Here is a 12,269-nt window from a genome sequence, read left to right on the forward strand (position 1 = left end):
TAGTAAGCAGAGCAAAGCGTGATTCAAAGTACCACAGGTCCTCAGGGTAAGCTGGGGTCCCTGCCCATCTTTGGCATGGGTGATTCAGAGGCACCTGCCAGGTTCTCCCATCCAAGGCACGAAGGTAAGATAGCAATGCATGGAAAATGTGGGCACCTCAGTTCCACCTCTCCATCTCACAACTTACAGGAACCCAGGAGGCTTTGATTTCCCGCTGATAAAACAAAGGAGGAGCAAGGGGAGTGAACAAGGGGCAAATGGCTAGAGGACCTTATCAAAGCAGCTCCTGATCCAGCAGCACTGGGAGGTGGCTTGAGACTGCATATCTGATGAGTGTGGTGCTGACAGACAGGACACGGCTCGTCCACTGGCTACAGTTTAAGTGGCAAGGTGTTCAGAGTATATCCCAGTGCTTTGTCATATGGGCATATGAGGGATTATCATGCCCCTAATTAGCCTAGGGTAAGAGAAACTAATTTAGTTTGCCAACAAGTAAACACCTTCCAGATGCTGGCACACAGACCAAATGGTTACAAAAGTCAAGACACTTGCCTATCTGTATGCAGACACAGTACCCCAATCTTCATTCCATTTCTCAGGAACAAGGACTGACTCACAAATCCTGTGGCCCTAAAAGGGACATGCTGCCAAAGCGCAAAGAGCTATGTGACTATCAGCTGCCAGCCTGAAGCTGCAGCCATCACTGTGTCTTGCATGATATGCCCAGGCCTCCCTATCTATTCTACTCTCCAACCTTCAGGTCACACTCCCCATATGTAAGATGAGTCAGGAATGCTTTCTGTAAATGAGGAAGATGAGACCAAGAAAAATGAAGCTGTCTGACCAGGACACAGAACTGGGCCACAATTTTAATGTCCAGTTCTCCCAAACCTCTAGAAAAGGTTTAGCCAAGACGCTGGTTCACAAGGAGGGAGTACCTATTGAAAATGAGGCCTGGAACCAATAAAACCTGAGATCTGGAAGCTACCCAGGCAATCTCACTGATGACCCATTCCTGCTAAGTACTATGCTGGCGTTGAGGAAAGATATGAACAGGTGAGCAAATGAGGTGTAACGCCAGCAAAAATCGAAATCCAATAAAAATATGCAGGCCTGCAGTGGAAACAGGAAATTCACTGGGGCAGAGGTGCTCTGCTAAGGAAGCTGCTAATAAAATCTCGGGTAGAAAGTGGGGTTGGATTCACTACTGGTTTATCTGGAAAGACGTCTGGGTGAGTTGAAAACAACTGAAGAAATGGTGCAACTCAAGGTACCTGACTCCTCAGCAATGGTTCTTAACAGCTCAAACCATAACAACCTCCATTTAATTCCCTTTATACTTCTTTTTATTTCTAGTGTGTTGTCTGTAATAATCAGCAGGTTGTCTATTGTTAAACACTTGACCATGAGAATTAATTCCTTACCTCTATACTGTTTCCAGAGGCCTAAGGGGTATTTTCTTTTTTAAAGCCATAGAAGTAAACTGAGTCACGTTACCAGATTCACTGGCACAAAGTTGAGCCTGCTGTCTTCTAATTCACAAAAGCTCCCTTTAACTCCAGTTTATTCACCTAACTTGCAGGCTGACCATGAGAAGCAAGAAATCTGGTTCTGTACACCTCTGCACCTAAACAGAACTATTTTCCCTCCAGATGAGAGATGATGCAAAACTTCCATCTGTTAATTCCACAAACCCCCCAACAAGTACAAGGGCCAGCTGTGACACCCATGAAGGCTGCAGTAGGAAGACAGGCCACTCTTCAGCAGCAAGCACATTTTCTTGCCACCAGTGTCAGCAGGATAATCCCCCAGTCTCAGCAAACAACCCAGGTTTACCCAATGGCACCACTTACAGAAAGAGGGAGACAATGTGAGGAGAAGCAGCACCCAGGGATGGTATGGCCGTCAACTCATTGTTACTGAGGAACCTGTAACAAGAAGAAGAAAAGAATCATTTAAATTAGTAGCTTTTTAAAAAATATTTTTTAACATCATTTTTCATTTTTGCACAATGTATGCATTTTCATCTTGGTTATAGTCCCCATACAATTCCCACCCCCCTTATTTTTGACCCTAATCCCTCCTCCTGCCCCGTAGTGTGTCTCTGGTTTATAGTTGCTTGTTGATTTTGATTCTCACTTTATAAAATAAATAAATAAGTAAATAAATTAGTAGCTGAAATGAGATATACACCAAGGGGGTGGGGGCAAAAAACCCACTGTGCCCAGTAAGCCATGCTAAGACTCCATTGTAATGCTAAATAAAATATAAGAAATTTAAAAGTGAGTTCTTAAAGGGAGAAGAGTCACGTGAGGTCACAAAACTTACATTGTATCACACCCATAGTTCAGATATGATTTAAGACTCAGAGGATGTTTCCAGTCTTCCAGGAGCTTTCATTAGCTCAGGAATCAAGACTAACAGATAAGGGACAGGGAAGAATGACAAGAGGCAAGGCCTCCCCAGTGGCGCAGCGGTTGAGCGCTGGGTTGCGAAGCTGCCCGCGGCCTCTGTGGCGCGCAGACCTCTCCTGCCGCCCGCTGCTCCCCTCAGCAGTGTACTTCGTCTATCTGCCTATTCTGTTCCCCGCTCTGGCTCTGGTGAATTCTCTCACCCTCCCGTGCTTCTGACTGTACCCAGTGCTTGTATAAATAAATAAAATCTTAAAAAAAAAAACGACAAGAGGCACAGTGCAGAAAGAAAATGTCCAAAAACCATATATAAGAGCACTACCTGTGGGCTCAAATAGTCAGAAAGGATTTGAGGAGGAAAGACCATCCCCTCTTACTTGTTTTAACTGGGCTGTATAATATGATAGCCCGCAAACCACAGTTCTGTTCACAAACCCCACCCAGAGCCAGATACCCAATGGCACAGGCGGATTTCCAAAGAAGCTGGGACACATGGGGGCAATTATTCCAATATTGCATCTGTGAAAACACAGGGAAAGTGGACGTGCAGATACCCATCTGAGATTCTAGCTTCTCTGAACTCTGATGAAGTCTCTGGACACATTTTCCAGGAACATATACATATTTGCACACACATTTTTGCTTACAGACACTCCAAAAATCTTGTATAGACAGAGATGCTCTCCAAGCTCCCATTCTGCTCAAATATTCTACCTCTGTATTTACTAGTTCGGGACTCTTAATGGAAGGGCTAAGCCCAAGGACTAAAATGCTGCTTGCCTGATCTGCCCCAGAGGCTTTGTAACCTGGCCTCCTTACATGGACACGTAATTCCAAATCTGGGAAGTGAATGCAAAATCAGACTTGTGCAGTCAGCCCAGAAATCCGCAAGAAAGCCAAAGCACAGTGATCAGGCTTTCTGTTGGGTGACAGGCTATAAAGAAATTGTATCTGAGATGCCAAAACAAGGGGATAAACTGGGGTATCTTATTCTCATTTAAGAGTATGTCTTGCATAGAACATCTTGTTACTGTTTGAAGACAAGGTCACTGAAATGGCAACTGTGTCCATACAAGTATAGAACTAGCATTTGCTTGAATAATCTGGTTGTCTGCCATCTTTTTTTATAGGAAAAAAAATGAAGGAAAGGGCGTTGAATTATCCCATTTGCTTTCCTCAGTGCCAAAGTCAGTTAGAGATGAAGCTTGGCAATTATTGGGCTGTGGGACACAGAGTGTCTGTTTCAATAGCTTCATGACTGAAGCATCTGGCAGAGAGAAAGCAGATCCGTATCATGTGGCAAATCCTTTCTCCACTTAAAGGGCCCTTGTTTATGTGGTGAAGTAGACAATTAATTACTTTAACAGTCTCTTATCTGACTGCACCCTAAATCAGATTGTTTCTGCTTCACCTTTTATCTCCTCCAGCCCTGCTGTGATCCATTTCCCAGCTTGGCATAGGGATCTGGTATTAGAGATCTCCAGCAGTCTTCTTCTCTACTAATAATTTTTCACAGGCCCATCAGTGTACTTATTAGAAGAGCCCCTCAGATAGTATCAGAGCAAGGAAAACTAAGTTCAGGGGCCTGAGGCCAATAGGCAATTTAGTAAACTCTAAAAACTCTTCATTTCTTACAGAGTTATTCTAAAACATAGATAACAGTGGCCATAAAAATAACCACAGCAGTTAACACACTGTGCCAGAGATGACTGCAAGAGCTTTTCAATGTATAAAGTTATCTTCAGACCCTCAGAGGGTGGAGGGTAGTCCAATGAAAATTCCCACTATACCAACAATGAAGTTTAAACACTGAGAGGGTAGATATTTAATGAAGGCACCAGCACAAAGTGGCAGCGACCCAGGGAGTCTAGGTTCCTAATGATTACTCCCTATTTTTCTATACCTTCAGCAACAACTCTACTTATGTAACTTCATTCTAACTCTTAATCAGGTCCCAGGTACTACTCTTGCTTCCTATCTTGTAGTTAAGTTTTCTATGTCAAGTTTTGGTCTGAGTCACTAGCTGGGATCAGCTGAAGAGTAGCACAGGCAAGAGGGAAACCCAAGAATGGATCAGAGGCGAGTGACAGCAGAAAGACCAGCAAGCTGGAAAGCTCACAATTCCCTGGGTAACGTGGCAGTTGTGTTTCAGCCTGCCGAGGACATCTCTTAATTTTAAACCCAAAACACACAGCATGGACTTCTCTGCAGGGAACTTGTGTTGAAGGAGTGGTCTCAGTCCTACTGCACACAGGACACACTACCTCTCCGCATTTCATAGAAATAAATGAACCAGGGAAAGGGGCACTGAGAGTATTTCAAAACTGCTGGAAGCACAGGTGCAGTGGACTACTGCTAAAGATAACCAGGGCATTTTACGTCTGGATCAGTAGCCCTGAGTCAACAGATTTAGGCAGAAATCTCAGGCTGAAATCTCAGCAGGGCTAGCTAAAATGTGAAGAGGACAGTTGGAGTCAAAGGAACAGAACTGCACAACCACCTTACTTCTACATCATTTCTACTTAAAAAGAACCGCCAGCTCAATCTGTTGGTTCCACCACTGCTGGCACTCTCTTTGGTTGCTCTGTCCCCTGTCCAAATGAGAATGTGATCCCAGGGAGGCACAGAGGCCTGATTTGCTCTGAGACATGACCAGCTTGCCAGACTGAAATAGACTGGTCAAAAATAGCACAGCCAGAGCCCGGAGAGAAAGGGCTCAAGGGAGGCTTAGCACAGTTCCTGAGAATAATGAAACCTTAGGAATTTATGATAGTGTTAGATGAAATCTTTGGCTATCTGGGGTTGTCTAATCTTCTTCCCTTCTGGCTCATCCCGAATTTATTTCCATCCAAGGTCCTAAAAATCCTTCTAAAATGTCTGGCCTCTCTAATTGAAACTTTTCCTGATGATTCAGAACCAAGAAGTGCCTCAAAGGCATCAGGCCATGAATGATGAAGAGTCACATGTAAGGTAACAAGGCTACAGGACCTGGGGCAGAATTGAAGAGGCCTTTCCCCTCTCAGCCCTGAGGTCAGCTCGGGTCTTCTGGGCCGTCAGCTTTCTCCAGAATGTCCATTTACTTGGCTTGGTGAAAGGAAGCTTTTATATTGGGCAAGATACAAAATGCTAACAGGGATGTTTTAGAGTATTATTAACAATCAAATCAGGCTTCAACAGTATAAAACAAGCTCATGCAGTAACTTTGGGCCATAGTACTTTGGGATTTGGTGCACCATATTTATTTATTGAATAGCTAATATAAGCACACAACAGAACTTGCAAACTTTAAAAAAAAAAAAAAAAAGAACACCAGGAACACAGAGTGAAAAGTAAAACCTCCCCATACTTCAGGTCTCTAGTCTGTCCCAGCAGGAAGCTTCTGCTACCAATGATGACAGGTGTGCACATCTCCTTCCACACAGATGCGTGTGTCACCCAGAATATTCTGTACTAGTGTTCCTCTTTATGATGAATGCCGTAATTTTTTTGGCCAGCTGGGGAGTGCTCTTCTTCTGGTTGAGATGGCAAGGATGAAATACCACTTATTTAGTCAGTCCAGGACTCGAAGGCATTTTGGTATTTTCCAAACACAAAGAGAGCTGTGATTTATAATGGCCACATTTGGGCAGTGACTTGGAAATTCAGTTGTTTTAATTTTTAAAGGGAAAAAAGTCATCTATGAGACATGGGCACACAGGTTTTAGGATTGAAGCCATTTGATTGATACTTGGTATTAGTGTTTCTAGCTATCTAAGAATAGAGAACAACACTTCGGCAAGTTCTGAGAGATACAGTTTCTATACCACATAATCTGATATAGTTTTTTTTATTTTTTTTAAAGATTTATTTATTTATACAAGCACTGGTACAGTCAGAACTCAGGAGGGTGAGAGAATTCACCAGAGCCAGAGCAGAGAGCAGAACAGGCAGACAGACGAAGTACACTGCTGAGAGGAGCAGCGGGCGGCAGGAGAGGTCTGCGTGCCATGTGGGACCCTCGCCCAGTTGCTGGGGATGGGATCGAACCGGCGCTGCAGAGGCTGAGGGCAGCTTCGCAACCCAGCACTCAACTGCAGCGCCACCGGGGAGGCCCTATAATTATTTTAGTATAGAATAAAGTTGCTTAAGTTAGCAATTTTAAGCAGTAATAATAAAGGTGAACATGGGCCATGTTCTGGGTTCTGTGCTGAGAGCTTTACACGTAGCATCTCAATGAATGACATATCAACCCTTTGAAGAAGGGACCAAATTATACACCACCTTAAAAGAAGAAATGAGGCACAGTTAACAGAGCACCCAATCAGGGCCAATCCACAGCTTGGATTTTTAAATCAGTCAGCCCTGGGTTCGTTCAACCCCAATCCTACCCCTCACAACTGAATGCCGTCAGCCTGTCACTTAACCACTTAGTTGCCTTAGTTTCTTCATGCAAAAATGATAAATAATTCAAGAACCAACTTCACAGGGTTCTGGCAAAATCCTACTGAAATAATTAAACCTAACAATTCAGGATATAGCTAGATAATAGAGTAAATGCTTAACAGGTGGTGGTAATTCACAGTCAAAAAGCAGTGCATCAAAAGGACACCCCCTTGTAATTTTACCCCTCCCTTAAGCTCTCCCTCCCACATACTGGAGGGAGCATAAATCTCACCCAGAGGAGAGTGAACCATAAATACCCACAGGCAAGGCACACTCAGGCTTCCTTGCCGCCTTCATGAACATTTTAGGTCAATGGCCCTGGAAAGCACATGGCAGCACCCACATTGAGCACACTCAGGCCAGGCAGGAGTAATGTGATCTGAGTGCAGTTTTCAAAGGCGGTGGTATAAATAGCCCCTTATTAATACAGGAGCCTCATTGCCCAGGTCCTCTGGCTAGAGACCATCCCTGGTGGGCTTTCCTCAGAATTGTGGGCAGCAGAGACCGTGTGTCTTGGCAGCAGTTGCGCAAGTATCTTCCTGCCTGCCTGGGGCATCCAACGGGCTCACTTTCTCTCCTAACTAGCCCACAATGTTATGTGGTTCCAGACCTTCAAAATAAAACCACGGCAAAACCACCAACCACTGCTCTGCCAGCCTGTGGTTCCCCTCTTGCTGAGGTTTCCAGACTTGGGTGGCTCTGCATGGTTTAGGAGAAATGACAGCTCCCGAGAAACACTCAAGCCAGTTTATTTAGAAGTAACTGTGTGTTGACTATGATTTTTCCTTTCTTCAATATCTTCCCCACTTCCCCACCCTGCACAAGTGACAGTAAGAATGGTGTTTAGCACAACAGCTGCTTAAGGTCAACCTCCATGAGTGCCTTAGCAGGATGGAGGCACGAAGTCACATACAAAACAGCAAAGAGCACAGGATGCACTGAGGAGCCTTCTCCTGCCTTTAATGCAACAAGAGATTCATGGAGGGAGAAAGGCCAAGCAATAGGGGAGAAGGGAAGCTGATCGGAGGCTAGCACGGGTCTGGACAAGGCATCTGGAGGAATGAGAGGCAATATTCTAAACCTAGAAGGCAAAGACTGATGTAAGAAAGCAACACAAGGACATCAACTCTGGATTTTCTTTTTTAAAATATTTAGCGGAATGTTGCAGGTTAAGATGTGGGAATTTAGGCTAGTGCAGCTTCAGGGTCAAATGCACAGGTTTTGGAATCAAAAGGATTTGAGTTCACCTCTCAGTTTTATCAACATGTAACATTGCTCAGGTCTATCTAACCCATCTGAGCTTCCATTTCCTCCTCCATAAGAAAGAGAAAAGTGTTGTAAAGAAAAGAATTTCTACCACAAAGTTTGGTGAGGAGTAAAGGAGGTAGCATTTGCCAAAGGTTTAGCACAGTGCTGTCAGGACTGCTGTGACTGTTAAGGGAGAAATGTATTTTTAGGTCTCACAACCAGCACCGCCAATGAAAGACAGGTGGAAACGAGATGCTCGCAGTTTTAGATCTGGGTGGGGTGTCAGCTCCCCAAAGGATTGGAGGTTAAGGGTGTCAAAGAAAATGAAAGCTGAAAGCCTTGGGAACAAATAGAACAACAGAGCTAGAATGGAAAATGAAAATGCTTGCTGGAGCATCGACCACGTCCCTAGCTGATGGGGAGGTCAAAAAACTGAGGCGACTTACTCCGCCTTCTGGGACCCATGTCGGGCTCTGGCCTCACACCTTGTGCATGCTGGGCTAGGTGGCCCTCATCCTGTCCTTACCTTGAGGGCCTATGTCTAGAGTCACTCCTACCTATCACTTTCACATGTGTTCAGACATCACCTCCCTGACTAACCTAGTTTCGGATCACCCCTCCAAAATTACAAAAAAAAAAAAACAAAGAAGAAAAAAATACCCTCACACTCCCTGTTCAATTCGCTCCTTAACACATATCTACACAGTCCTATCTGGTGTCCTGGTTCAGTTCACAACCACCCCCATCTTAATGTAAAAGTTGCAAGAGAAGAGTTTGGTCGGCAGGGCCAGGATGTGTGAGGAGGGCACAGCATTTATGGGGTGACCCAAAATTTTGGTGACCAGGCAAAAGAATATTTTAATGCAGTATTTCTTTAAACATTAAAATGAATATCAAACAAAATCCAAAAGGAAAAAAAAATCAAAGTTTTAACATCCAAACAGGGTATGCAAGAGTACTATTTCAAGCCATACTGAAACCCAAGGCAAAAGAAAATATCAGGAACACTGATCCTTTCTTCCTGTCCCCACTTAAACTTTTTGTATTTTATCCACATGGATTTTTTGCATTCATTTTGATTTTTTTCATATGCTGCATCAAAACATCCTGCCATTTTGGCACTTCTTAAATCTTGCACCTAAGGTGAGCACCTCACTTGCCTCACACTAGTCCCCAGTGTGTGTGTCTATCTTACTCTGGTACTCAGAGTTGTGCTGGCATATAGTAAGCACTCAAGTAAAGAGTAATCGAAACTTTGATGCCAGATGAAATACCCCAGCTGTCATTTTCTCCAATTCTAAATGAAAACACTAAGTTGTGTGACTTAACATACAGAAGTTGCATAGTCACAAGCATTAAAGACCGCCTGGTTATAAACCCAACCAGATTCTTCATGGACTGAGGTTATCATCTTCGGGGACTGGGTCCCCTTAAAATTCATATGGGGAATTCCTAACCCCTGGTACCTCAGAATATGACTTCACATGGAGACAGGGTTTTTATAAAGAGGTTATTAGGTTAAATGACATCATATGTATGGGACAAAATCCAATATGACTGGTGTCTTTTTAAGAAGAGGGCATTTAGACACACAAGATGCTAAGAACTGTGCCTACAGAGGAAAGGCCTTGTGAAGTGGGAGCAGCCGTCTCTAATCCAAAGAGAGGCCTGAGGGGAAATCAACTCTGCCAGCTCCTTGATCTTGCACTTAAAGTCCCCAGAACTGCGAGAAAATAAATTTCTGTCATTTATACTAAGTCAGTGGTCTAGTATTAAGATAACCTTAGCAAACTAATATCGTGACCTACTTCAAATTTCCTTACCGCATTTCTAGCTTGTCGACCCTACAGGAAAATGAAGGTCCTGGACAAAGCATTTCTGAGAGTCTCTTCTACTTCTGATAAACCTTTTTACAATACACACGGAAGTCATAAATGCCAATTTGAAGAATTTGGAGATGAGGGAAAGGAATGCAAATATTTTACAAGCTGTACCGGCTGATAAAATTCAATTCCTTTAGATAAATGGTCAGCAATGGAATCAAAAAAGAAATGAAAACTTTTATGTTAACCAAATGTTAAAATAACTTACCTAAACATATCTAACAAAATATCTAAAAACATGAGTACCAGTGAATGATCTATGGAATACCCATGTGTATTAATTTTACATAAAAATTAAATTTAAAAAATTTTAATTTACATGATAAAGTATTCAAAAGTACAAGGCTAAGTAGGAAACACAATACACTGGTTGATCCCCCAAATGATGGGTGTACAAGTATATATTTTTCATGAAGTGTTCATAACGGTTATGTTTGAGAGATAATCCTGGTGTTTCCCATTAGTCTTTATACACTTTCCAAATTTTCGGCAGTGAGTACCCATGACTTATGTAAGTTTCTGTCAAATCCCTAGGAAGCTAAAACTCCTGCACGATAGCCATGTTAAAAGCAGAATTCTTTACGTTAACTAGACAAGACCGAGGCCTGATTTAAAGGACACTGCAAGTGGCAGCAACTGTTGAGTTTCACAGACTCCAATGCCCAGCTACAGGCAGCAGGGGAAAGGTAAGCCTCTCTTGTCCATTTTCCTATCCAATGTCCCTGCTGAGCAGGCTATTCCACCTCCTTGGGAACTGTGGGAAGTGACCAGACAGGTGGTTACCTCACCTGGTCTACAAGGGACAGACTCTCCTAAACACGCACCCTGTACTGGGATTTCAGTAACGCCATACCTACTGAATTGTAACACAACTATCACTAACTGCCTAGGAAGAGAGGGACTGTGGTGACAGGCAGAGAGGTAAGTAGCCTGATTTGTGACTATGGCCTATACACAATGTTCCCTCCAACTAGTCTAGACTGCTGGTCCTGGGTAGAGAGAGATGCTGCAATAATAGAGCATTTCCCCAATAAATTCCTCAGCACCCCCACTGCCCACCCCCACAGGTTTAGGGGAAGCACTTACACTTCCTGTAGATTTGGCAAGTCCTCAAAATCAGTAGGGTCAATCTCAGAAAATTTGTTGTAACTCAGGTTTCTGGTAAAAGAACAAAAAAGGGGGAAAGGTAATTAAATCAACACTCAGCATTGCACCCCAAACTGAGGAATATTCTGCTTTCCAACAACAACAACAAAAAAAAACCCCAAACCTTCATTATTGTTCCATCTCATGCTTTAAGTAACCTTGATACTGAGATTTACAGATATACCCCCTCCCCACCTGCATCCATAAACAAGTCACTGAGAAAGTCTCAAATCACTGGAGGTTGGCTAAACCCCTTAACAATTTCTAAAGGAAGTCTATAGTATGCCAGTTCTCTCCCTACATTAGAGTGTGCTCGTCCAAATGCCATGCACCATATCAAATCCAAGGCCATCTTTAGTGGCATTTTTTTGTGATTCATGTTTTATTAAAGCAACAAACAATAAAGAGCAAGAGTAAAGACAAAGAGAGAATGGAGGACTGACCCTCATCTGAAAATAAGTGGCTCTCAACCAGGGATGACATCTGGCAAGGTGGAGATATTTCTGGTGTCACAACTACAGGAAAGGGGTTAGGGAGGTGTGTATTGCTACTGGCAGGTAGTGCATGAAAGCAATGGATGATCCTCAACATACTATAATGCAAGGAACAGTCCTTTAACAACAATCAATGGTCCAGCACTGAGTGTCAACTCAACATTAAGAGGTTGAGAAAGCCGGGTCTAAATAAGAACTTAATGATAAAAGTTGCTCAGATGTAGAGACAAAGTTGAAAGGATTGTTTAGAAAGAGAACAGTATGAGATCCTAATCATAAGATCATTGATGAACATGGTTTTCTTACCATAAATGAATAACCTATTAGGAATGACAGTTACACAGGAGACAGGAGCCACACTCGAAGGTAATTCCTGTTGGTATTGGCCAAAGTCAGTGAAGGTCACAATTAAGCAACCTTTGAGATGATAGCATCTGTCCCAATTACTCAGAACTACATCTTTTCCCCCTTCATTCCCCCAGCTCTGGCCCTAAAGGCAGAGGAGAAGCCAGCTGGGCAGTATTCAGCCAGCTGGGCTTCTCTGATCACCTCTCAACCCAGACCAGTTTCAAATTTCAGAAGTATGTTCAAAATAGGCACTTACTTCTCACTGTGCACTGTACCTTGCTCCTGACCACCAAAATCCACCCAGTCCTGTGTATCCC

At 43.3% G+C, this 12,269-nt stretch overlaps 1 protein-coding gene across 2 annotated transcripts in view; it reads right to left on the reverse strand.

The window, feature by feature from the left end:
- LRIG1 (leucine rich repeats and immunoglobulin like domains 1) overlaps positions 1 to 12,269 on the reverse strand; it is a 212,749-nt gene that overhangs the window by 62,235 nt on the left and 138,245 nt on the right. For both annotated transcript variants that reach the window (XM_054695390.1, XM_037492370.2), the window contains exons 2-3: positions 11,051 to 11,122; positions 1,854 to 1,928 (exon numbers count right to left, since the gene is read on the reverse strand). Coding sequence is in view for 1 of the 2 variants with exons in the window: in XM_037492370.2 (XP_037348267.1) it covers positions 1,854 to 1,928; positions 11,051 to 11,122 (147 nt within the window). In the remaining variant the exon portion in view is untranslated. The remainder of the gene's footprint in view (positions 1 to 1,853; positions 1,929 to 11,050; positions 11,123 to 12,269) is intronic.

Source organism: Talpa occidentalis, unplaced genomic scaffold (assembly GCF_014898055.3).
Source record: "Talpa occidentalis isolate TD23 unplaced genomic scaffold, MPIMG_talOcc4v2.1 talOcc4.10, whole genome shotgun sequence".
NCBI classification, from domain to species: Eukaryota; Metazoa; Chordata; class Mammalia; order Eulipotyphla; family Talpidae; genus Talpa; species Talpa occidentalis.